At 48.3% G+C, this 27568-nt stretch overlaps 1 protein-coding gene across 1 annotated transcript in view; it reads right to left on the bottom strand.

Moving 5' to 3' along the window:
* ADAMTS12 (ADAM metallopeptidase with thrombospondin type 1 motif 12) overlaps nt 1-27568 on the bottom strand; it is a 260203-nt gene that overhangs the window by 30006 nt on the left and 202629 nt on the right. The window contains exons 19-20 of the mRNA XM_028517194.2: nt 12778-13902; nt 4703-4855 (exon numbers count right to left, since the gene is read on the bottom strand). Coding sequence (XP_028372995.1) covers nt 4703-4855; nt 12778-13902 — 1278 coding nt within the window. The remainder of the gene's footprint in view (nt 1-4702; nt 4856-12777; nt 13903-27568) is intronic.

Genomic DNA, 27568 nt, shown 5'->3' with positions numbered 1-27568 from the left:
ATGTGAGAGCAGAAGGCGGGACAGGCCATGACCGAGAATGGTGGGGGCCACCACGGGGGCCCTCCTGGTCTGGACCTCAGCCCTCAGCTGGAGGGTTCTTAGGTTCCTGCTTCCTGGGGCCCCAAGGGCTTTTACTCAATTGGCATTCCTCTTTAGGGGTCCCTGAATCTGAGACCCTCAGGGGTGCCAAGGCAGGGTGATAGTTCAGACACACAACAAATTATATCCAGAGTAAAATACATGCAGTGGTTTTCAGTATACAACCCACCTTCCTGCTGCTCAACTTTTTGTTTCTGGGGACGGAAGCTCCCCTGTAACCTGCAATTCTATGTTTTGACTTTTGCACATTGGACTTTGCTCCTGGGAACGTGTTATGTATAAAAGTTGGGGACTGTTTGTATTTAGCAAGACAGTGGCTCTTTCCCTATTTAATTCATGTGTAAAAATTCACATCTAAAACCATGTAGCTCTGCCATCAACCATCTGTAAGATCCAATAAACATGGAGACAAGGAGTAGAATCAGACAGAAAGACGGGCAATAAGTGCAAATACATTAGCAAACACACGAAACTCAAGGTCATAGGGAAAAGCTGCCACTTTCCCTATTTTCCGGCAAAGCTACAGAAAATAAAGTCAACCACCACTGAAATAAAACTGCAACATTACTGAGGTGGAAAGACAGAACACTCCAAGAGAAAAATGTAAACGTATTTCTAATTCATTTCAGAAGTAATCAAGATCTCTTAGACTTAACCATGAAAAGGGCAGAACTCATTCTCAGGAAGATAATAAAGGGATGGTCAAGCCACTGGTTTGCAAAACTTCAGAAGATTCGGGCACAACGTTCCACCAGGGAGCGTGGGAGCTGTGAGCGACAGGCAGCTTTGGTGTCAACCCGACTGAAGGGTTCTCCAGCTCGCCTGCGTCACTTATTGCACTTCTTCCACCACAGTGATCACATTTTTCATACAGACTTTAGTTCTGGATTGCCACGTGTCTTACAACTAATGTACATAGTTATTGTGTAGTCTTTCCTCTCTTTCTGAAAAGCTGTAATTCAACTGGCTCATCCCCCAGGTGATGGTTTCTTAAGCTGAGAGTATGTAGAACCAGCTAGTGATCAAGTGTTAGTGATAGAGAAACACTCCAAGCTTTCGTTTGCTCGAAACAAAAGGAATTATAAAGAATGGTCTGTAGTAGGGGAAAATTCAATTGTTTACCTAAAGTTCCTGTGTAAGGCTGGGTACGTGGTGGTGTTTGGCAAATGCCAGGGCCTAAGGTAGGTCAAGTCCTCCAGAGTTCATGGACGCTTTGAGCACCTTGTCTGCTCAGGACTGGGGAGGACACCTGGTTGAGCCAGTCACTCGGCTGACAGGACTTCCTCCACGGTCCCTGTTCACAGGCCTCCTGCCCCTGGAGGCCAGAGGTGAGCAAACATGTAAGAGCCTGTCCTAGTCTTTACGGGAGCTCAGTTTGCCCTGGGTTTCACCCGAACAGTCTTTACCCCTGAGAGTTGTTTCACATTCTCTCTTCAGATCCTTTTAACAGCCCTGTGAGGCGGAGGCACCATCCTCCACTTCGTTTTTCAGAGGCCAGTAAGCTAAGGCTCCTACGAGGTTAGAGGAGTGGACCAGTGTCACATGCTGGTCAGTGACCGAGTTGGGCGTGGGGGCGCCAACCCAGATGTGTCGGATCCCCAGCCCAGCGCTGCTTCTAGGATTCAATTCCGCAGAACTGCTTTTTCCCAAGTCTGTCTTTGGGATAAACCTGAGGACTACGGCCTTGCGTTGGCTCTCGACCGATTAATGCATCAAGAGGAAGCAAGTCAGTGTGAAAAAACTACTCCTACTCATTGTAAAGCCAGGGATGCGAATGTGAAGTCTCATTCTAGCGTTGTGTGTGAGGAAATGCCCACAGTGGTTGTAGCAGGCTTTTCAGCGAGGACCCGGGTGGTGCTAGGGACACAAGCCAGTGAAACAAGTGCCACTCGGACTGCAGTGGAGAGCTACTGGGGCGTAACCTGCAGCCCCCGGGTGTGACACCGGGAGGTTCCAGTGAGGCTGCAGCCTGCCCTGTCGTCCTGTGAGAATTGAAGTGTCTCTGGATCTGGGGTAGAGGTCGGTGGGATAACTTGGAAGGTTCAAGGCAAAATTAATTAGAATTCTTCCCTCTGAGAAAGTATCTGTAAAAAGGCAAACCTGTACCCCGGCTGGATGGCTCAGTTAGTTGGAGCATTGGCCCATAAACCAACAAACCAACAGGTTGCAGGTTCGATCCCTGGTCAGAGCACGTACAGGAAGCAACCCATTAATGCTTCTCTCTCCTATTGACGTTTCTCTTTCTCTCTCTCTCTCATTAGTGAACATGTCCTCAAGTGAGGATTAGAGAAAAAAAATTTTTTCAAGGCTAACTTATCAACTTAGAAGAATCTAAACCCTTTGGATATTTAAGGCAAAGCCAGAGGCCCACCTTCCTACTCTGGGTTCCGGAGGTTTGCCTCTGAGCGAGCTCACAAGCCCTGCTGGGAGTGACACTAAAGAGGCCTTCGAATCTTTCCCGTGCGTGATCCGCACTCCAGACGTCCTCACGACCTGGTCAGTCATGTGGGAGTCAAAGCAGAGTCTGTCTCCATCATCGAAATTGAAGGTAAAATCTAAACCGACATTTCCAGGAAACCATGGTGTATGCAGTATCCATAATGAGACTCAGAAAAAACAAATGTCGGTGCAATTGACTATTAGTAGTTAAACAGCATCCCTGACATGAGGTTTATCTTTTATTCTGAAAACAAAGAGAGGGACATTTTCTCTCCTGATAGGACTAGGTAACCTGGAGGGTTAGATTTCTCAGCTGTGGTGGTGACCACATTCTGGCAGAACCTGATGGCGGGTCACGTCTTCTACAGAACCACCAGGGGTGCTGTCGGGGTTCACAGTACCTGCCCCCCTCCCAGCCACAAGGGAGAGAAGGCCAGAGATGCAGGGAAGGGAGGCACGGGCGGAGCAGGGCTTTCCGTAGGGGGTCGGGCCCCAGAGAGGGGCTTCCAGGCCTCTTGCTCAGGGATTTGTACCTGCTGGAATTCCTAGGATTTTAACTGGAGCAGCCTCTGCAAAGCGTGAGCCATCTCATGCGCCTGCCCTCTCTACAAGCCGTGTCATTTCCACGGGGAGAATTAGTCCTGGCGATGGGACAGTGGGCCTTTAGGACTTGCTCAGAGATACAAGAGGTTTCTGGTGGTTTTTGGGGGATATTGAAGAGAATTTATAGCCAAGCATCTAGTCCTTGTTGGCCCCTGTGTTTGTTATGCTTTGGCAGAGAAGGAAACAAGAGCCAGCGTTCACCCTTGAAAGAACAATGGCGTGCAAACAGAGAAAGCGAGGTTGGCGGCGGGGTGGGGGGACCAAGAAAAGCCCAGTAATTTTCTCAGGGAGCCATCCCACTCCCCCTCTCCCAAATCAGAGTCTCATTCTCGGAAGCGCAGCCTAGAGCAGGTGCACACCATCCCGCACTCTGTCTGCCACGTAAGGCCGCCATGGGACCCAGAGCTGTCCCGGGAGACACCTCGCAGCACCGCTTGTAGGGGGACACGAGCTCTCCCTAGATGAGGACTCCAGCCCCGCCAGACCTCTGGGTAGCAACTGCTTTTCCCTTCTGTGTCAAGGCTGCGCAGGGAAACCGGCTGCCCAGGGAGAGGACGGGGGCCTAACGGGCATCCTAGGGTTGCGCTTCCTTGGCAAACAGGTGTACGCACGCATGCTCCCACCTCTGAACCGCCTCCTGCCAGGTGGCTCTCACCCCACCACGGACCAGTGTCTTACAGCCTGGGTGAATCCCCCAGGGCCGGCTCCGCCCCATCCAGGTGACAGGCCTGCTGGGCCTGGGTAGTGCCCCAAAGCACCAAGGCCAGCTAACCCTAAAAGCCAATGCAGCCCTTACAGGAACTCTGCAGACAGCACAAAGGAACGAGTAACCACGGCCCGATGAGCAAGGATGGTACAGGACATATACTTTAAAGACCAAATTCTTCTCTATGGCTCAGCTTTCTTTTTATCCCGAGTCTGGCAGATTGGAGGTGGAGCTTGCTTTGAAAGCACCTGCTGGGCCATGATTTAATTATACACGTGATCATGTGTAACTACTCATTCTAATGCTACACTTCAGTAATCTAGAAATAGCATTGCCTGCTGGACAAGCAATTGATTATGCAAATTTAACTCCCTCCCCTCCCCCTCCCCAGCCCCACTTTGTCTGGCAAGGGAAAGGACAGGTGGATAAGAACAGGTGGGCTCAGAGTTCAGAGGGGGGAGGAGAGGGAATTTCAGGGGAATTTCAGGGGAAAAGGGGAAGGGTTTACAGGAACGAGTATAAGGACACATGGATAAAAACTAGGGGTGGGTGGAAATGGGAGGGAGGAGGGGAGGGCTGGGTGGGTGGGTTGGGATGGGAGTAAAAGATAGAAAATTGTACTGCAACAACAATTAAAATAAAATTTTTAAAAAAGAACACGTGGGCTAAGAAAATCTCTGTACTTGTTCTGAGACTATCGTGCACAAGAGTAGTGGGTCTGGGGCAATGCCTATGACGGACTCACCCACTGTTTTACCAAAGAAGGGAGGCAGAAGGGAGGCGAGAAACCTACTTTCTTAGCAAACACCTGTAGAAGACCCCCACCCCTGCACACCCCCGAGCCTGGGGAGTTACCTTGCTCCAGCTGCCCACTCTCCAGCTGGCACACGGACGGAGGTGGCATCTCTTGGCGGGGTCAGGCTTCTGAATGGCCGCACAGTCGGCGTCCACCTGGGTGCTGCACTCCACGTGGCGCCAGGAGGCCCCCAGCCCACAGGTGGTGGAACACTGTGGCGGAGGACAGAAGACAGAGCTGAGCGCCCCTTCCTCAGACGCAGCCGCCCACACCCTGCTGTCGGCATCTCCGAGGCTCTGCTGCTCAGCAAACCGCCCCTGGAGCTTTTAAACAACACACGCACCGGGGCCCCGCCCCAGGCAAATAACCTGAATCTCAGCTGGTAGGGCCAAGGCACCAGTAATTTAAATGATTTCCCAGGTGATCCTCATAAACAGTGGGGCTGAGAACGCCTGACGTCTGTGGGAGGAAAACCCCATGCAAATTAGTGTCTGCCTGCCTTTAAAAAGGATGTGGGCTTGAGTGCCAAACTGCCACATTTCATACCAATTCTGTCCCAAGTGGACACCAGAACCATGCACCTGCCTCTTACCAGCTCATACCCGCACCTCACCGCAGTGACGTTACCTGTTAGCCCTCTCCGTCACACACTGTGATAGAGGCAGGTATTCTTATAAAGAAACCAAGGCTTGCAAAGCTGGCTTGCCCAGGGAGGAAGACTAGGATTTTCTGCCTCCAAAATGCAGTATAATCTTGTTACAGCTGTTCTTCCCGACCTTGAGTGTCCACGGGCACCACGGGGACATCTGGCTAGACGCAGGTTCCGTCCCAGGAGGTCTGGGGCGCGGCTGGGGAGCTCGCGATTTTTAACTAGGTCCCAGGTGGTACGGACGCTGAGGTCCTCAGACAACACCAGAGGTTAGAGAGAGGCTACCACGTTTCACTACTTGACTCCCTGGTGGTGAACAAATCAATCTCCCTTTGCCACACGTACAGCCCATTCCTCAGAAGATGTTTTCATTTATTTACAATTCTGAAATACCTCAGGTTGAGCAGGGGGCACCTTGAAAACTACACAAACCTTCCCCTCATAATTTCTTTTATTCTACGTCCTGATTCTTCCATAGGGCTGCTCTTACTCGCACTCCCCCACGCCTGCCCACCCTCAGGAGGGGCTGTTCCTAAACATGCACAGCACAGTTCTGGGCTGCCAACGGGGTGGGAGTTCCATCTACAATGGTTTTGGAAGTTTCTTTTGATGAGTTATAAACAAAAATCAGTCTCACATTTCTCTTGCTGCATTTTCACCCTGCACATAATGTCACGTTTTACTTTGTGCAAGTTCTTGTGTTATAAGACGTGTACGACACAACAGTGTTCCTAGGTAGATGAAGTTATTATATTGTACAATAATAGAAGGGAAGAGTAGCAAACAGCCTAGGTCCACTCAATATTTCCAGTCCACTCATGGGGGTAATCTCTCCTCCTTAAAGCTGTTTAGGGTTTGGTTTGGATCTCTCCTAAGTTTCTACCACCTCCTCCTCTGGACCACACTATGTGCACATAAGGAGACAATAACAGCTGAAGTGCATTGACCCCTGACCCCTGGTGGCCCGGGTGCTCACACCCATGCTCTTTGCTATGGGACTTGCAGCTCCACTCATCAGGCAGTGGACTGCATTGGGTTGGCCAAAAAGTTCATCTAGTTTTTTTCCATGTGATGGCTCTAGTAGTGCTTAGTTGTCTTGAACTTCATTCGAAACGATTTTAGATTTTATTGCGACGGCTGTCCCACCAGTGTGCATTTAAAAAAACTTATCAAAGTTGGTGCATTTTTGTGTAGCCATTTTAATATTGAAGATGGAAGAAAATATGCAACATTTTTGGTGTGTTATGCTTTGTTATTTCAAGAAAGGTAAAAGCACGACTGAAACACAAAAAGAAGATTTGTGCGGTGTATAGGGAAGGTGCTGTGACTGATGGAACGTGTCAAAAGTGGTTTGTGAAGTTTCTTGGCACTACTGACACTGTGGCCAAATAATTCTTCGCTGTGGGGCTGTCTTATGCACTGGAAGATGTTTAGCAGCACCCCTGGCCTCTACCCACTAGAAGCCAATAGCAGGAGATAGCCAACACAATCAAAATATCCAACTCAATAAAGTCATCGGTGAAAATGAAAAATGTGTTTTTTATTTTATGGAAAAAAACCTAAACAGACTTTTTGGCCAATCCACTATTTCCCCAGCTCTTGAATCAGGACTGTGCTTTCGACTTTGGCCAATAAAATGCAGTGGGCGGTGTTGCACAGTTCTCAAGCGGCCTTGCTTGTTCTGGTCCTCTCTCTTGGACCCCAGCCCTGCCCTGAGAATGCAGCTGGGCCAGCCTGCTGCAGCACGAGAGATCATGGGAAACAGGGCCGGGCGACTCAGCCAAGGCCATCCCAGCGCGGCCAGCCTTCAGCCAACACTCCAGCAGATTCACGACAAGCCAAGCTGAGATCAGCTACGCTCAGCCCAGATCAGCAGAAGCCCCCAGCCAACCCACAGACTGGTGAACAAAAACAAATATTCACTGAGGTGTTGTGGTGCTTTGCTATTTAGCATTATTGTGGCAACAGACCATTGATACAACAACATAAAAGGTATTTTCCCCACATTTTCTATCACCTTCAGAGAGGCAGGGTACAATTAAAGGTCTGCAGTTGGCTAACTGTGTGATCTTTTGCAGTTTCCTAACTCCCCTAGCCTGAAAAATTGGTGGGAACGCTTGGACCTCCTTCACAGGGCTGTCGTGAGGACCACAGAGATGCCTTCTCATGTTCAGGATCAGGAAGGGCCTTCTGGAAGAAGCAGCCCGAAGGCTGATACTGAAGAACAGGCAGGATTTAAAATGGCAGAAGGTTTCAAGAGAAATGAGTTCAGATTTATGGAAGCTTCAGGGGGTTGAGGAAAAGCAGGAGGCGTTGGGTTTGAAAGCTGGATTACGTGGGGTTGGGAAGTCCATTTGGATGCTGGAGTGGATTTTATCTGCTCTGATAAGTAACGAGGAGACATTAAAGGTTTGTGAGCAGGAGTTTGGAATGGCCAGAAAATTCCTTTGGGAAGATGAATCTGGTAGTCCGCCATCTCCTGTGCTGATGTGTGGAAAGCGGTGGAGATGGGAGAGACCGAAGAACACAGACCGGCAAGGAGGTGTCCGGCAGGTGGCCCACACAAGAGGGTCTTTCATTTTTGACCACTGGGGTACCAGTGGCATTTTGCATGGGACACTTCTTCCTTACAAGGGACTCCCCCAAGAGTGGCAGGACCTCCACCATCGTTGGTAGAAGTGAAATGCTAATAGCAGCTCCTCCCCCCATCATTGCATAAAAGCATCCCCACTCTTTTCCAAACGCCTCCTACCATTTCATGAGATTGGAGAACACTGGGCCCTAAATTAACAGGAAATAAAGAGGAGATGACAGAATGATGAGGTGACACTGACAGAAAAACTATGAGGGCACTGTTAGTAGCAAGGGGCAGATTGGTATCAACGGCGATGCCGGGGTTCCTAAGACTTGGTGATGGAGAGGATGGAGTGACCACATTATGGGGGGGGACCCTACAGAAACAGCTTCTGAAAGAGGCAGAATAAAAAATTAGGGACAATGGGACCTTCAAAACCCCGAGTTTTCCTCCTGATGAGTCCTGATCCCCTCGGACAATTCTGTGTCCAACACTTTATTTCATCAGCGGCACAAAGGGAGTGGGCACGGAGCCCGGTCGTGAAGGAAACCCCGGCCAAGTGCGGGACTCGGCTCCAGCCTTGCGGCTCTGGCCAGCTGCCGTCTGGGCCGGCTCCCTTTTCCAGACAACTCCCTGGAACTAACAGCTCTCAGTGGCTCCACCACGGTTGCCAAACTTTTGGTGAGCTATGATGCATTCAATAAGGCAGTTTATTTCTGTCAAAGTCGCATAATGACATTGGAGACAGAATTAATTCTGTGTGTCTTGACTGACCTCTGGGCTCAAAGACTCATCAGGTTTGATGTGTACTTTTATTTTGGTTTTGTTTCTTTGGATATAGTGATTTCTCATAGAATCCATGAATATTTAGCAATTAATTATCACAGGTAAAATATCTTCAGGACAAAAACATCAGAACACATTTGAATTTAATAATTCTACAGCTGCTTTGGGATTTGGGGATTGGATGAAAAGATAAGAGGCTGGGAAAAGAAACTACTTTCTGGGCCATCCTAAGGCTGCTTTTTAATCAAACCCTTGTATTCACTTGTGGGTGGAGAAGGGCTTGTCCTTCCTTATGAACAGTCCTGATGCAGGGACCCCTCTGTCTGCAGACGGTGACAGCTTCTCACAGGGTCTCCCCTCTGGGCTGCAGTTGGGCACCTCCCTCCACTCAACATAAATGCTCTGCTCCCCACAGTCACCAGTGCCCTGCTCATGGTCAAATCCATCACGTCCACTGCCAACCGTGTGTTCCTAGATATCCATGGCGCCATTTCTCTTGGTTTACATCTTAACTGTTAGACTACTCCTTACTGGTCCGTCACATGGGAGCTGTTTGTTAGCCGGCTTCTTGAGTGCTGATGTCTCCTAGAGTCCCATTGCCTCTTGGCATCCTGCAGGTTAATGGGGAGCTCCTTTCCTCTCAAGGCTCTAACCTCTACCTATTGGTCTTGCCCACCGAACCTTTCCTCCAGGTTTCACCCCTCTCGAGACCCAACCACACAAACACCTGCTGCCCACCATCTGGCTGTCCCAGAGCCACCACCAGGGTAACTCGGTCTGTAACTAAAGCCACCATCCCTCCTTTCTTTGCCTCTGTTAGGACTCACTCCTCCTATATAATGCGCGATATCTCAGTTTACAGGAGCTCCACCTGATGGACCCCAGGATTCCAACTGAAGAGTCCTGGCAGACTCCTCTCCCCACCTCTCCTTTCACGCCCCACATCAATTATGCACAAAGCCCTACTGATGCGAAGTTCTAAGCAGGGGTGCCCAACTCCCGCAGTTGGCCCAGGATGGCTGAAAATGCAGCCCAACACAAACTTGTAAATTTACTTAAAACATTATGAGATTTTTGTGTGATTTCATGTTGCAATGTATTTAATGTGTGGCCCCAGACAACTCTTCTTCTTCCAGTGTGGCCCAGAGATGCCAAAAGTTTGGACACCTCTGTACCTAAAGGTATTCTGAATTTATCTTCCCCTCGTCATCTGAGCATTCTTGTCAGAGTTCTCACGCCTCAGCCAGACCACTGCAGGAACCTCCTGACAGGTCAAATCCCTCATCCTCACTGCGTCCAGAATCAGCTTCCTCAACCACACACAGGGCTGTGTCATGCAGTGGCAGAGATGGCTAGATATCCACTACCATAAGCTTTCCTCTCTTCTTCCGGGGCCTGTCATTAGAATAAATTTCTCAGCTGCCTTGCAGCTGGGTTGGGTCACGTGACTGAGTTCTAGACAATGGAGTGTGAGCAGAAATATTCTGTGCCCCCTTCAGGCCTGGCCCATAAAGCCCCCTGCAGGAGCGCCTCTGTGCTCTTCTCCCTTTCTGAGTCTAGGATGGTGACTCAGGACAAATCTGATGAGAGGAGAATGGTGGCAGGGCCCTTGTCAGCCCAGATTCCCGAATGACTGCATGGACCAGAGTCTCATTCTCTGTAGCCACCATCGCAGGTCTGGAATTCCCTTGTATTATTATGTGAGTGAGAAATCAACTTCTATTGTAGGGAACTGCAATATGTATGGCTCAGTTTGTTACAACAGCCTAGCTGTGTGTGTGTGTGTGTGTGTGTGTGTGTGTGGTTTCTAACTTCATATACATACGGTACACATGTCATACTCTGATTATTCTGACATCAACTCTATACCTAAGTCTTTTACAACCTACTCTTTCATATGCTGTTTGACCAGGTTCTCCTCTTCTCAAGGCCCACCGTGTCTTTAATTGTAGGTGCCTTCAGACTACATCTCCATGAACTAATTAACAAAATCACACAAACTAACTAGTAGCCTCAGTTTCCATACCGTGTTCTCTTTGTCTTTGAGTCTGCGGAGGCCGTACACTGCCTAGAATGCATTGACGGATGGAGGACAACAAGCCCGTTTATCTGTCCTTTAGGGATGCCCCATGTGTTTGGAAGGGAAGGTACCTTTGAGGGTCCTACTTTCCAGTGCATCCTTTCAAGGACATCACTTACAAAGTGGAAAGAGGTCAATTTTATTTCCAGGCTGACCCCACTGTGGTGACAGTGTAGGAGCCATTTGACCCTGTGAGCTCAAAAGGAACCATGGAGCCCTCAATGTTATGTAAAATACTTTCTTGTGAACTTCGTGATTTTCTCAACTGTCTACCCAGGGTCACCTCTCAGCCAGAATTGTTTCTGTGCCATCTGACAAGAGAAGAAACTGCTACAACAGAAAGCAGACAGAGTGGTGATATTTCCTCATTGGCCAAGCTATGGGCCGGAGGCTCTGAGGTCTGCCTGCCTGGGGCCGAGTCCCTGCCCCGCCACGCGGGAGGGTGTGGGATCCTGGCTAGCTCTCAACTCCTCTCAGCTTCCGCTTCCTCCTGTCTAAAACGGGGAAACTATTACTAATCTCCTTGGGTGGTGGTGAGGATTCAATGAGAGAATTCATGTTAATTAGCATAAAATCATGCTATTAAAGCATGGTGCATGCTTTAGAAATGCTCACTGTCTATGTCCTCTCCTCCTCACTATAAAGAGCCCACACAAACTTTCCCAATGGAGAAAATATGACTGAAATGTCAGGAATCATAAGACCATTCCTCTGCACACGAACAGCTTTCTTTCCTCCCGAACCTGTACCCTTTACATGCGAATGGAGACGCTAAGCTGCTGCTACATTGATAGGAGATGTGATAACTTACTTAAGAAATCACATGTGAATCAATGTGAAATCAGGGTTTGAGTGCGAACAAAAATTTTTGAAAGCTTGATTTACCTACTTATTGCCAATATGGTCAATTCTGTGACTAAAGGTAACGATTCATTCCACAAAAATTTTTTATACAGCTCAGCTGTTCATTGGTGCTGAAATTCGCTAGAGACAGCAGATTAGAGGGGAAAGAATTAGAAGGCTCATTATCCAAATGGCCAGTGTCCTTAGAGAAGTCGCGGAACCGTTGGAAATCTTAGTTTCTCTGCTTATAACTTGATGTAAATCGGACCCTACCTGCTCCTCAGGGCTGTGAAAAGGAGGAAATAAGAGATTGTATATAAAAGGGATTTGGAAATTAACATGCTTTATAAATGAAATGTTTGTTTTTTTATACTAGTTACTATTGCTTCACTTCCTTTTGGCTACAAAGCATGAGCCATGAAATGTCATCAAAATGCTGAATGATTATCTTGCCACAAAGTCCTCTTCTGAGTTGTGAAATAATGTTCACAAGGACATATACTGTGCACTTGAAATTCAAATGGGCGAGAAATGATTTTGAATTAGTTCTAGAAAAGGAAAAACACACGTCTAGCCAAATGCCTAAAGCCTGAAAATAGGGGCCAACATTTTTCATCGAGTACCTTCTCTTCCCTCCATATTCTAACTTGTTTGAAAGCCAAAACAATTTTTTTGTATATAAGCAAACACCACCCTCCACCCCCAAGTCATTAATACAGTGAGCTGTAGAACTCGTTGAAAGAGTGTGGTGTTAGATTTACGTTCTAACTGTTATTACTTGACAGGTGTAATCGGGGCTCAAACTTTGGCTCTCCGAAGGAAGCGCACCCTCTCAGCCGGCCTTCGGCACAGGGTCGGCACCGGTTCCCACTGGAGGGGATGCTGGAGACGACCCACCCTGGCTCACTGCTCCACAGACGCAGAGCAGGCTCAGCGACATGACTGAAGTCCCCACTGTCACACAGCTGGCTGACCCAGCCCTCACTACCTCTGTCCTCGTCTTCCCTGGAGACTCTTTTTTTCCCATTTTTGGAGTTACAGAGGCAAAGACGGAGGTGAGTGCATAAATCTGATTGATTCACGCTGATTCCGCGTTAGAATATATTTCCTACATGCCCATTTTGAAGTTAGCACAAGAATGCAACACCCCTCACTATTTCCCAGAGCAACACAGGCATGGGGTGAGCCATGGGACACCTACCTCCGTCCAGTTTCCAACGACCCAGTGCGCAGAGCTGTGGCCGTGCGAGAGCTGCGTGTAATTGGAGACATTCAGCAGGAACCCCTCGGCGATCAGGCTGGTGGCATCCTCCTCAGTCAGCGCTGGTTCAGAACTCCGTGTCAGCTCCGTGTTGCTCGGAAGTGCTGGGGCATCGTGGTTTACTGGCTTTTCCGAGGGTGCTGGCTGGTGGTCTCCCCCCAGGGGGAGAGGAGCATCCTCAGGTTTTCCAGTGACTGTCCCCTCGGCTTTGGGTGTGCCATTTTTGAGAGCAGTGGGCCCTTGGCTGGGGAGCAGTCCTTCTGTCACTGTGCTGACAGGTGGCCACAAGGATGCCCCCCAAAGATAAGGTGTTGGCGGAGGTCCAAATGGCATTCCTGTACTTCTTCCCCCCAAAGCATCCTTTCCTGGTGCTACGGTCTTGGTCCATATTACAGAGTTGTTTTCATCTGTGTTCTGGGGTTGTTCCCTGTCTTCCCCTGAGCCACTAGGAGCCTCTGTGTCTGGCCCTTTGCTCCAGGTATCGTAAAACGGAGTCACCTGCCACGTCACGGGGTTGCTGGACGATGACAACTCCGAACCGATCACAGTTGTAGCGAAAAGGTCTCCTTCTGAGGTAGGACCAGGGTCTGCATTGGAAACACGCTCTTCCTCTGGCTGGATACTCGGAGACCAGGTGGTGAGGGTGGGCTGGGAAGTAGTTCCAGTGGAGATGACGTGATGGGTGTCCAGCGCCGTGTGGGTGGAGCTATTCTGCCACCGATTCCCATCCGGGGCTCCTTCGGAGGCTGGGGCAGGACTGGGGCTGCCGACTGCCGGAGCACCTGTGGTCACAGGCTCAGGCGCTGCTGTGGGCGTGGCCAGCATCCCGGGCCCGGGTGTCGTTGGTGGGATGGGCTTGACGGGGTCACGCTCAGACGTCGGTGGCCTTTTCCCAGTGAACACTGTGCCTTTGCCGGGGTTCATCATTCTCCGGCTGGACGGGCATTGCTGAAGGCCACACAGAGCTCGGCTGTTGGGCTTTCTCGCCGCGTCACAGGGCTCGTCGTGGTTCTTGGCGCACGTGACACTGCGAATCCGCACTCCGCCGCCACAGGACACGGAGCACTGGGAAAGAGGGACAGTGGTCATCCCGGGTGGGAAAGCGCATTGGTTCTCACACTCGGGTTCACTGCAAACCAGGGCGGGCCCACAGAAACTGAACTGTGCAGCTGAAACTTTTACGTTTTACGTGTTTATATTTTGTTTCTGCATTCGTCTAGTTTTCCGTGGAAATATATATCTCCTGGAGACCAGCTGAGGCTCAGGACCAACCATTCACCCTCCACAGACTGAAAATACAAACCACGACTGCGTAAGTGAAGTCTCCCTGGGCTTTGAGCTACAGATCGTGGAAAGATTTAAATAAGTTGCCCACCTTTTCAAAGAGATAGTGATATCTTTCCTTGGGTTCTGATGCTATTAAATTAATGTAAACTGTCTATGCACTCTGTGAAGTCTACTAACTGAGTTCTGACGAATCTTTCCCTTCATACTGAGGACACTCAACGTCTCACCAGGCCTCAAAAGCTCCATTTTCACTTGCCTGCGTCAGGTAGAATCATATTAAAAGCCAGACACACTCACACGTGAGAGTAGATCCCAGGCCTTTTCTGAAACGGAAGGAGGGTAGTTCATCAACAGTGGGAGACACCCTTTCCAAAGGGTTTGGTACGCCCTGCAATCTGGGAGTTCTCGTGACCTCGCTCACTAACTTCCAGTTACACTCAGAGAGTTAGATCAGCTTAATTTTGGGGATATGCAAAATGTATTTAAGTTGATGTGGCTGATAACAGCAATCTCCTAAACCTTGGTCAGGGCTGGCCTTGACAGGTGTTGGAGGGGTCTCTTCAAGTGCCAGGTGTGCTGCCTGTCATCCCACCATGAGAGCAACACCCCTTTGGTTCCACTTTACTGTGGTGGCTCCGGTGAAACACAACTGCTGGTGAAGGTCTGACACACTGGCTGTTGGGGTGGGCGGGGGGCTCTGATTTGCAACCGATGGACTAACAACAGGCCACGAAATACCCTGATGATTTCATCAACACTGGCAGGCATCTGACTACTGGACAAGTGCGAGGGGGATCCTGTAAGAATGGGAAACAAGCCAGACAGAACACTGGGTGGAGAACGCAGGAACCCGGCCAGCGGGGCCAGACGCTAGCCGTTGTGCCATTTTCTCTGGGGTCCCTTTGGATTGGCCGATGACAAGGAGTGGGGGGTGCCGATGGAGCATAAAAAACGACAGTTTCCCCTTTTGCCCCTGGGCTCACCTCACTCCAGTTGCCTACTGTCCAGTCCGACGGACACAAGATGTCTCTGTTGCAGGAGACGAGGGGCTTGGGCTTCAGCAGATGCTGGCAGTCCTTGGCCGGCAGCGCCTGCTCGTCGGAGCCCATGGTCTGGATGCACAGCACCGTGCGCCTCTTCTCCCCGTGGGGCCCGCACGTCGCCGAACACGCTTCCCACTCCCCGGCCCACCACCTGCAGACACACGTGGTCCCAGGAGAGAAGGTCACCGAACACTCCCAACACGCACACAGGTGTGTGTGCATGTGCACTTTTTTCAATTCAACCACAAAGCGAGGCACAAAAGTGTAGGTTACGGAGCCAGGATAGAAAGCAGATTTCAGAGAAGTCAGCAGGGAGAAGAGACTCGAATGACCTCTTTCTGGAGTCACGTACATTTTAACCGCAAAGAATTTGTTTGTCGACAGGCTACTCCATCCTGGAAGCCACTGACCACATAACACACATGTCTTATATGAGGAGTATCAGAATGTTCTATGACTTTTAGATGATCAGAACCTTTACTTTTAAAGGTTCTCTCTTAAATATGCATTTGGGAAAGAACACAGAATATCCAAACTGGATGTACAAAAATTAGTACTGAAGGACAATACCCATAAATAAATAAGACTAAGTTTTGCATATGAAATCACTGTGGGAGCGGAAGTGACTCTGAATGATGGGTGTGAACTTTTCAGATACTCTGTGATGAAAGTTCAGTGACAGAGGGAGACGTTGCAACTTCAAATTCACATCCAAGGAAAGTACCCAACCCAGCTGGCAAAAGCAAATAATAGCAACTAAGTGATCAACATTTATTCTTTAAAAAAGCAAATTCATTTAATTTATTTTCTTTAATTCCTTTGTGGATTTGCCTGCATAATTTAGCTTTAGAGTCAGATCTTCTTGCTTGTTTATATCATTTTCATTGGGTTTTAATGTGTGAGAAGTATTTTCAATTTGGGGTTCTGGTTTTAGCACAAGAACCGGTCCACCCTGAGGCCCTGGGCAGCAGCATGACATGGTAGTGCCAGTGGAGACTTCTCAGCAGACAGAACCGGGTTCGAGTCCAGACTCTACCGCTGTGGCTAAATGACCTGGGAATTTTTTGTGAAGCCTCTAGTGTCCTCATGTATACAACGGTATAAAAAGAACACACAGAGCTGCTAACAAGAATGAATGATGTGGTAACAAAAAAGGATTAAAGAAGAGTGGGTTCTCAATATGTTTTCAGCTCCTTTGGGTAAATATGCTCCTTGGTATTTACCCAAAGGAGTTGCAAACATATGTCCACACAAAACCTGCATGTGGATGTTTATGGCAACTTCATTCATTGCTGCCAAAACTCGGAATCAACCAAGAGGTCCTTCCGTGGGTGAACTGATCAACTGTGGTCTATCCAGACAATGAAAATGTCTAAAAAATGTCAACTCTAAAAAATGAACTATCAAGCCATGAAAAGACACGAAGACACCGGAAGTGCACATTACTCAGTGAAGGAAGCCAATCTGAAAAGGCTACACACTATATGATTCCAATATATGACATTCTAGGAAGGGCAAAGCTACAGAGACAGTAAGAAGATCAGTGGTTGCCAGGGGCTGGGAGCGGGGGAGCTCGACGGGCAGAGCACAGAGGATGGTCAGGGCAGTGAAAATGCTCAACGTGACGTTACAGTGATGAGCATGTGTCATTCATTATGCGTTTGTCCGAGCACATGGGGTGTACACCACCAAGGGTGAACCCAAAGGTAAACTATGGACTTGGGGTGATTATGATGTGTTGATATAGATTCATAAGTAAAAGAAGGAAGGAAGGAATGGAGGGAGGGAGGAAAGGAGGGAGGGAGGGAGGAAGGGAGGGAGGGAAGGAAGGGAAGGATGGTTGGCTCTTAAAAACTATAATTTTCCTCCCCACCCCTTTACCCTAGGACACGACATCCAATTTCTCTGAAACTGTACCCCCTCATAGACCACCTGGGGAAAATATCTACCCTCTACCCTGACTGTTTCATAAATATTTTGGGAAGCTATAATTCAATCACAAGTAAGGATTTTTCTAAATTAACCTTATGTCAGAGTATTTCATGGAATTCTATTTAGCGCACCATAGCCTACTTCGGAAGAAATTGTACCTGTTACATGCTATGCTTAGTTAACATTTTCCAAAGTCGAAATCTTCTGGCCCAGTTCACTGATTTCCACATGCATGAATGGCATCAGGGAAGCACCAGAGGTGACTTCGCTAGTTGTCACCTTTGACAAAAGTTTTAGTCCAGACGCATTAAATAAGCAAGGATGGATTCGGAGAAGGGAATTCCTATACCACAGAAGGGCAAAATAAATTTAAAACATGAAATTCCAATGAATTTAGCTAGGTGAAGTCAAGTCCTCTCCTAAATAAGGGTATCATAAGTTTTAACCATTAACGTGCAAGTGTGTATGTGTATGTACAAGTATGTGTGTCACCCTGAGTATAAAAACAACAAGAAGGACAAACATTTTACTTTCGAGGCTACACAAACACCAGTGGGGTCATTCATATCTGTCTCTGCGGACTGTACCTTAAGGTGGGAACTGGGCCAATTCAGGCCTGATCTGCTCGTTTTGCTGACCTTTAACGACTGACTGCGTGCGACGCCCAGGCATGAACGATGCGCTGAAAAAGCCTCCAAGAAACTCAGAACTTTGGAAATAGATACGTACCAGGCAGAAGGAAAAGTACTCAAATAGTATAAAATGCTACCAAATGACGAAGCTTTAAAAAGAGCTGTCAAGTTGCTTACGCTTTGCTCTTTTCCTTAAGCGTATCTTCCAAACTATTTGGAGGAAATCACGTTCCCAGCACAGCAGCGAAGCCAGGGGACTGGGCGGGCTGCTCTCTCCTCCCTTGAAGAGCATCGGTGTGAAATGGCAGAAGCGTCAAAATGTGCACCAGGAAGCCTGGGCACTGGGTGTCTGTCGCATTGGAGCCGGCTGGGACACACAGTGGTGGTCCCGTGGCCCAGCTCCTCCTGCACGTGGCATCAGTGCTTCCGTCCCAACTGCCATCCTAACTGCCTACAGCACTTGGGTGTGAGGGGGCTGTGCAGTGGGTGCATTTCAAAATTTTGCTCTGCATCAACAAGCTGTATCATGAACTCAGCTGAAGAAGCATTCTGGGGGAGGGGAGGAATGCATCACTGACCTTGTTCTAACAGTGCAGCTCTTAGAACTGAGAAATCAGGGGATGTCAAGTAACCACAAAGCCCCAAGGAGGGCAAGGACCACATGGGCAGGGACCAGGAGGCAGGGCACTGGGCGAGGCACCAGTCAGACTCGTGCCTGCCCGCCCCAGCCCACACAACCACAGCTCCGTCTTGCCGATGTATTCTGTATAACCTTCCTGGCAGTACGTTTCCTTAGGAAGTGACATATGTGTGCTATTCAAAAAAAAAATCCTTTGCCACATGCCTTAAGAAAGCCCTAATCATGTGGTTTTCCGAGTTTTGGAGCCTCTGTGACCTGGCGGTGGGCTCTTGTCCGCACTTGCCTTGCTTCTGCATCGTGTTTGCACTCAACTGCCTGTCTTAGTTTCCATAACAATTACCACAAACGTGGCAGTTCAAAGCGACAGAAATCTGGAGGCCAGACATCCGGAATCAGGATCACTGGGGTGCAATCAAAGCAGAGGCAGGCAGCACCCTCTCCAGATGCTCCAGGGAAGAGCTGTTCCCGGCCTCTTTCAGTCTGGGATGACCGCCAGCGCCCTTGGCTTGTGGCGTCTCACGTCAGTCTGTGAGGTTAGTGTCTTCCCATCTCTCTCTGCTGCATCTTCACATTGCCTTCTCGCGTGTGTGTGTGTGTGTGTGTGTGTGTGTGTGTGGGTGGGTGTCCCTCTGCCTGTCTGTGAGGAGAACACTTGTAAAGACATCTGGGGCCCAAGTGGATAATCCAGGGCACTCTCCCCATTTCAAGACCCTTAGTCACATCTGCAAAGACCCTGTTTTCCAAATCAGGTAACACTTGCTGCCTCCAGGGGACAGGATATGGCTGTCTCTGAACCAGGTGTCAGCTACCCCATGACCACATTCAGGGCCAATTTCAAGTCCAGAGAGCTCAGACTGTATGACTGAAGAATTACTTGATCAAGGTCCCTCCTCTGGGTCTACAGGGGTTCAACCTCGGCTCATTTTCTGTCCTCTGGACTCTTGCCCCAATATCCATCTTTTTTTTTAAAGATTTTATTTACTTATTTTTTAGAGAGGGAAGGGAGGGAGAAAGAGAGAGAGAGAGAGAGAGAGAAACATCAATGTGCGGCTGCTGGGGGCTGTGGCCTGCAACCCAGGCATGTGCCCTGACTGGGAATCAAACCTGCGACACTTTGGTTCACAGCCCACACTCAAACCACTGAGCTATGCCAGCCATGGCAATATCCATCTTCTTCTAGCCCTGCTTGTATCTTATCAGAAAGCTCTGGTAACTGGAGTGCAGAAGTAGGTAGAGATCACCACCCTTGTGGATAGAAAATTCTAGAAACAGGGAAACCAAGCTTTTAGTTACAGGTGAATATGAAAATGTCAGCTACAGACTGATGTTTGTTATAAAACACAGAGCCGACACCGAGTCCACAATCTATGTACACAGCCGATGGCCCCAGTTGTGCCTTGGCCTCAGCAAGTGAGTGTCTGCATCAGGCTTTGTTGGCTCCCACCACCCCTAGCACCGTGCTGGCTTTGCTTTGGGCCAGCGCAAATGGGAGGAGTGGTACCGGCCTCTCCCTGAGTCTGCCTCCTGCAGATGCACGGCAGGCTTATAGCTAGACAGCCTTGCATTCAAACCTCGGCCATCGACTGGCCGCATGATACTGAATGAGGTCATGAACCTTTCTCCCTCTGTAAAATGGGCATAAGAATAGTTATTGATCCAAGTAGTTGAGAACAATAAGGAGAATATATCAGCATCTCTAAAACGTTGCCAAGAGTGAAGTAGGTGCTTAAAAAAACCCACTGTTTACTTCTAGTCTACTTTCACAAGCACATACTGCTGCTTTGACGGGCAGAACAGCAGGCTGTCCAGTAGCTCTAAGAAATGCTCATCATCCCGGCTGACTCTTCCCCAAGAAGGATCCCCAGAAACCGCAAGGGCGCACACGGCCTAGCGCTGGCCTAACCCTGGAGTGCCTAGTTGTTCCCGGCAGAGGTCCAGCGAGGTGGGGGCGGGTGGCAGCACCACTGTCCTGCCTCTACTGAGGCCGGCCGGCTCTGCTCCCAGCCCACCTCTTCCCTACAAGGACCCATGCAACTGGGGAGAGACCAGGCCTCTGACTCAGAGGTGAGAATGTCCCGCTCCTGGGTCCCTGCTGTTTGAACCTACAAGATGCTGACATGGCTTGTCTGGACTCTTCGTTTCTTTACTTAGTTCTTTGGCGTTTATCATATTCACCCAGCGCTTCTTTAGAATTCAGCCTGTCATTTGTTTGATTTGTTACGCCAACTAGTCACCTCCCGTTAAACTAAACTCTTGGTGTGTCTTCTTGGGACTGCAATGAATGCCTGATGGAATCTACAACCTAAATACACCCCTGTTTAAGGTCACTAGAGGATGAAAATACTCCCCAGAATCCATCCTTCCTTCCTTCCTTCCTTCCTTCCTTCTTTCCTTCCTCACTCCCTCTTCCTCTCTCTCTTTTTAAACATAAACACCTCATAACAACATCCAAGCCACCTTCTAGGATCCCAATATCTTCGACCAATAAGAGTAACAGCGAACAGACACCTCTATTACAGTGGTTCCAACCAAGGATGGCTTTGTCCCCCAGGAGACATTTGGAGACATTTTGATTGTCACAACCTGGATGTGAGGGGGATGGGCAGGGAGCTACTAAGCTCTAAGTTGCTACAGATCAGGAACACTGTTAAACATCCTATAATGCACAAGACAGACCCTATACACGACAAAGAACTATCCGGCCCCAAGTATGATGTGCTGAGGTTAAGGAAGCCTGGCTCCTACATCTACCCTTCCGACAGCCTTCGGGGCAAGTGGGCGCCGGGATCTGAAGTGTCGAGTTGTCTGCAGGTGGCTGTCACCCTGGTAACACACTGGTAAAGTGCTCTTAGGAAAGCCAAACCCAATCATTGATAGACTTTTGGGTGATCTATGTAGCATTGTTGAAGACTTTCAGGCTTAGTCTGACCAGATAACTAAACACACAACACACCAGCTTTGTCTCATAAGAAATACTGCTCTCTGGGAGGAAAACGTCCCCCTCATAGCCTGCCAGAAGCTCCCATGCGCAGCCACAGATGCCCAGAATAGCTTTCCTGCCTTTATTCTAATAACAAAGCTCCAGGCTCCCCCTTTATCGCTGAGCAGTGTCTACCATTAAATCAGACAGTGTTCCAGGAAGGCACCCAGAGCTCCAGCCGCTGTCCCCGCTTACCTGGGGGGACAGTCCTTTTCATGGCACTTCTTCTGCCTCCCATTGGGCTGTGTTTCCGGGTCACAGAATGTAGCTTTCACCATGCCGTGGCCCTTCCTCACGCAATGGGCAGTCTGGCGGCGGACACCTGGGGGGCGGGCAGAAAGGTTCACACACACTGAGTCCTGAGCCCACATGTTCAGTGCCAGGCCCCTGGCCATGTCAAGAGATTATGCTTACAGCTGATGGGAGAGCTGTCTGTATTTGGTTCTTAAAGTAGTAGTGAGAACTGGGGACCTCTTGTTACCCACACTCAGGCTGCAGTTGGCGATGGACGGAAGGACCACAGATAACACTGGCAGACTAACGTTTACCCTAATGTACAGGTTACAGGCTAGCTGTGGAGATAAGGCTAACACCCATCTGCCAAATAAAAAACAAAGTGAGATGTAAGTAAGGGAAGTATACATCCCCAGCCATCACAGCACCATTGCCATATGATCAGTTGGGAAAGGAATAGACTTTCTATTAGTTGGGGTTCATAAACTCTGAAAGATAGGAATAAAATTCAAAATAATGCTGTGAAGTCTCAGAGGTTATGTGTTTCAGGCAGAGGGTTTTGATGACACTGCTGCCTCTGGAGACCAGGTCGGGAACGTGAGTAAGACAAGCAGACAGGGAGTGGCAGGCAAAGCACGCTCATCTGCGGGCTGGACTTGACCTTGGATATACAATACGAGCTAACTCATGCGGTGCTTGCCTTGTCCTGGGCACTGTTCTAAACCATGGGTGTGTGTCTCAGACAAGCATGAACACATAGAAAATATATTACCTATTATCGGTTACCATATACAACTATAATCCCACAACAGCCCAATGAGGTCAACACTCTCATGATCTCTATCTGACAGATGAGGAAACTGAGGCACAGTGAAGTCCTGTAGGTTGGGAGAGGAGAAGGACCACTGGCTGGAGAAGGACCAGTGGTCCACTGGAAGGACCACTGACTAGGATGTCATTAGCAAAAGAGAACTTGGAGGAACGGCCAGTGTGTCATACACTGAAAGGTAAAGGGACAGTGAGGGAGAGAATCATCCATCATCCCTCTTGAGAGAGAGAACACTTCAGTGTTGAATGTGAGATGTGGGGTAAGGCGTCTGGAGACTGAGGCCCCTGGGGACAGAGCAATCAGCCTGCAGAAGGCTGCCACCCTGGGCTCTCGGGACAGTGGGCTTGTTGCGTCCAGAGCTGCAGAACTAGAAAGGCCATAGTGCCCAACTGGAATATACCAATAAGACGGCCACTTCCTCCCTTTGCTGGCAAGGGCAGGGAGGGGCTTCCCCCAGCCACACGGCCAACAGGACCCGGACTACAGCCGACCCTCCTTCACGAGGCACCTCGCCCTGCCTCTCTTGAACTTGGCCCAGCCCAATCACCCAGCGTGGTGCTTGTACTCCTAAACCAGTGATGGAACCTCGCCCTTTAAACACATCAGAGGGAGTTGCAAACAGTTAAGTAAATCCTTTAAAATGCATCAGCAGCATGTGATTGTTAAATCAAACAGTGTTTTACTCTTTTTGAAAAGAGAGGTAACCTTTCAACCACACAGGCTTTCTGAACTGATAGATGACGTGTTATTCTTCTTTTGTCATGTAAATAAACACTTTGGACAGCCGGAAGCAACACTGTAAAGAGAAGCGTCACCGCGCCACTTGTGAGCCATTGTTGGGAAGGTCACAGACTCCTGGGGAGGAGCTGTAGACACTGTGAGCGGAGGAGGGAGGAGTCACAGATACTGTGAGTGGAGGAGTCTTAGACGCTGAGATGGAGAAGGGCTGGGGCCAGCAAAGTTGACATGGATCTGCCACTGTCACGTAGAAAAAGGAAAAGCTCAGAGACGTAGAAGCTTTATCAAAACTCTGGGTAGTTTGGCAAACTCAAGATGTCAGAAAAATCAAAGAGAACCACGAGGTGACTCTAACAGTTTGGAAACATCCTCAAAGGCTCGTTCCTGGGCACGAATAACAAGAAGTGTGCTGGGGGCTCCTGACGGCAGAAGTAGAAGAGGGCACAAGGTATTAAGTAACCCCCTGAAGAACACGTTAATGATACCACCTGGGTCGATCCGCCGGCCCAGCGGCGAGATGAGCAGGCGGACTGGCCAGGCAGAGGCTGTGGGGTGCGCAACAGGAAATTGACCAGGATGTGTCGGCTTCTCAGCGGGCATTGATGGTCCTGGTGACCCGTACTCTTCTGGCCTCCTAGCCCGTGAGGTCTCACAGGACAGATACAAAGCTAAACCCAAATCCTCCTTGAGGCCCCCCACCCCAACAGCCCGACTCCTCCCACGTTACAGAAAGGCACTAGCTGGCCAGCGGCATCTCCCTCAATTCTAGTGCTTGTGGGTTCGCTCGGTAAAATGTAGTCTGTAATTCCATTCCATAACACGTTCTGGTTAAATAAATACAACAAGTAAGTAGAATCCAAGGGTGCCGGGTTTTAGTCTCTGCTTTTCACTCCACACATCATGTAACTAACTGGAAGAAAGTGACAAAGACATTCAGAACCCGTTTGAGGGCAGGACGCTGATTCCAGGGAGTGTCTGGCAGTGTAAAATCTATAATCCATGAAGGGACACCAGTGTTAAAGTTTAATCACTGGAAACTTTAGATGGAAGTATTCTAGTTAATACAGTTGTACAGTTTACCTAGAATATGGTTGGTAGCCATTGTTGTCAGAATAGTTCGAAAGTACACCAATTCATATTGCCTCAGTGGCAAGTCACAGTTTCCAGTGATGGCTGTAACAACAACCTCTCTTTCGGCCAGTTCTTTCCACAATGCGACCATGCCATCCCTCCATCCAAACAGGGGTGACTGGCTACCCTCTCCTTGAACCAACGGTGGGGGTGAGGCTGTGTGAGCTCAAAGGACAGGTCATAAAAGGCCACGCAGCTTCCGCCTGATTCCTGAGGCTCTCTCACTCCTAGGACGCTCCAGCTGCCAAGGTACAAGAAGCCCGAACCCTGGGAAGGGCCAGGCATAGGCTCCCCAGTTGACAGTCCAAGATAAGCCCCGCCTTTGAGTCATCAGCGCAGCTGCCAGTCACGTTAGGGAAGAAGGCTCCTGGTGATTCCAGCCCCTAGCATCTGAGTCACCCCCAGCTAGGGGAGCCTTCCTAGCCAAGGTGCAAACATCCAGCTGTGGAAACACGCCATTGCCCCCATGCCCCGTCTGAATTTCTGGCCTACAGAATCATGAGCATGATACAATGATGGCTGTCTTATTACACTACGTTTAGGTTGGTTTGGTAAATTGCAGCAGTAACTGGAACAGCACTCAGCGAAGGCCAGCTGTCTTTTTTTCTCGAGCCAGGACCCAGAGCTGCGATCCAGCTTGGCTTGCTGGCAGTCTAGCCACTATTGATGTTACTGGTGTTTCACCTCCTCTTCTTCTGTGTTATAGTTTGGCTGTTTGTCCCTCCAGATCCACTCTGCCCCTGCTCTGAGCCCTGGGACGCTGATCCCAGGATCGCTGTGGCTTCTAGCTGGGCTTGGGAAATGAAGACTCTGTCTCTTCGGAGAAATGCTCCTTTCCCTGACGTCTTCAGGGAAGAAGGGAAATTTCCCCATTTCCAAGGGATGGGGGCCTCATTCGATCCATCCTCGACTGCTAATGGGCAGGGGTAATGAACTACCTTTCTCTGTTTCCCTAAACACCACCCATACCTTTGGGTATTCAGTTTGGGTGTGCCATATTTTTCCTGCAGGGAACTTGGACTGATAATGCCTCCTTTGCGGTAAAAAATCTCAAACATTAATCTTGAGTGCCATACTTGTTAATTTACTCTGTAAACCAGCTTCTGGAATAACAAAATGTTCTCTTGACACAGGATATTATAACACTGCCCGGGAAGGGGTTAGAATCTAGTTATCTTTTTAAGAACAGCAATCATGACGTAACATTGCAAATGCAGGAAGTGCAAAAGATTAGGTTGAATTGATATGACCTTGACCTCTTCCTGGAAATTAAAGAAAGAAAAATAATATTGGCTTTTAATTTGGCTTGCCTTTTATTGCTTTCTCTTACACACTGAACACAGCCAAAAAAGAAAGTTTGGTTAATTAAGGATGCCAGCCAATCAATATGTTGTCTCAGCACTAAATTAGCTGTCTATCAGGAAGTATTTCCTTGAAAATGGTATTAAGTATAACTCAATCACATTCCCAAATATATGGGAAGCAAATTCAAAATGTGATTCTCATAGGATTCTGAGCTTCTCCATGTAGCAATGAGAATATCACCATGTAGCTACAAATTCTTGGAAAATTTTCTTGGATACTAGAAGCAAAAGATCAATTAAGAATTTTTACTTTTAAAAACTATCTTCCCATACCCCTAAGCCTGGTGGTGTTGAGTAGAAATTCTGCCTTGATATAAGAAAAAGTTCCTTATATCCAAGGAAAAAATGCACAGTGGCATAGCTCTTCATATTCCCAACTGAATATTAGGACTTTAAAATAGAGGTAGCCTATTATATAATTCATGTATTTCATATAGGAATTTCCTTATCCAAAAATGGTTTAGGAAGGGTATGGAAAAAACAACTGAAAACGTAGCTTACTATAATGACCTATGGCAAAAAATTGCAATATTTCTTATATCCAAGGATCAAAGATACTCAAAGCACTGAATATTTAATCATATCATGTGAAAGAGATTCTAAGTACTGCAAACTCAGTCTTTCAAATACTGACAAAGAGCATGATATCCTTCTTTATAACCCCTTAAGTGAGTATAAATAAAGCAGTACAAGTTAAATTTTATATGAGCACATAAATTATAATGTTGAAAATTTATGATATCTAAAAATATACCCTAAAACTAGGTGTCACAATGATTTTAATAATGTGAGATGATAATTCTGTGAACCAGTAGAGGGCACTGTCACTATAATCGCCCTAATGATACAGAAGTGACATTCACTGTAGCGGAAGAAGGGCTGAGTACCGACCATCTTCTTGGCAAATCCTGACTCTACCAACTTGCAATGTCAGTTCTTAATTCTGGCTCCTTGACCCCTTCCCTTCATCTCTGATTTTCTTGATCAGTGAGTTTTCAGATCTAACTTCCATACGGCTCAGTGAAGGAAAACTTGAGTCTCATCACTACAAGAGCTCAAACACACTGAAGTGTGTGTGTGTGTGTGTGATCAAGAACAACCACAACATCAATATCAACACCATTGCCATCAAAATCAGCAACGGATGAGAGTCTTGCTGAGGGATATCAGGCCTCTCACTAGCCTTCTCCAGCCTCGGTTCCATGAGGCTGCAGTACTTGCAGGCTGATGTGAGGATACAAGGATGCATATTCCCTGATAGGTACATGACGCACCCTGAGTTCCAGCACAGTGCTTAATGCCTGTTAGGTCCTTGAGAAAAGTTTTTGAACCTGAGTCTGAAGTCTCTTTGTAACCCACTCTCCCCATCATCGGCATTAACTCCCCCACATGTCTGTTTCCTACAGATCGTGAGATCGGGGTTGGCTCCACACTCTGATACCAGGGACCAGAGCAAACCCACCTCCTCAGCCCTCACACTCCCACGATGCCACCTCCTCACTGCAACCGACTGAGCTCTTAGTCACACATTTCATGGTTTGTCCTAGTTCAAAAGGACACCACCACTGATTTCAATAAACACAAATACTACTGGAATATCAATTGAGGTTTCATTTTCTTATTTTCCATTGCTGAAAGCCACATATCTCAAAACAGCAGGAAGACTTCATACAGATAGTTTTTATCCCCCTGAAATCCAAATGAACTGATTACATAAATTGGCTGTCATGGTCAAGGATAACTCATAAAAAAAGTATAAGAAATGCTCAAACCAGAGCATTGCTGGTGCTTGAAGGAGGCTTACTGAAATTAGGCAGGGCATGGTTCTGTTCTATGAAAGGTCCGTTTTCAAAATTTACCACAGTCAAGAAGTGCTTTTCCGGCTCATACGTCCCTCCTGCAGCCACTGTGTACAGATCAG

The sequence above is a fragment of the Phyllostomus discolor genome, chromosome 3 (genome assembly GCF_004126475.2).
Source record: "Phyllostomus discolor isolate MPI-MPIP mPhyDis1 chromosome 3, mPhyDis1.pri.v3, whole genome shotgun sequence".
NCBI classification, from domain to species: Eukaryota; Metazoa; Chordata; class Mammalia; order Chiroptera; family Phyllostomidae; genus Phyllostomus; species Phyllostomus discolor.
Note: the sequence above shows the minus strand (reverse complement) of the source record. Positions and strands in the feature narration are given on the sequence as shown.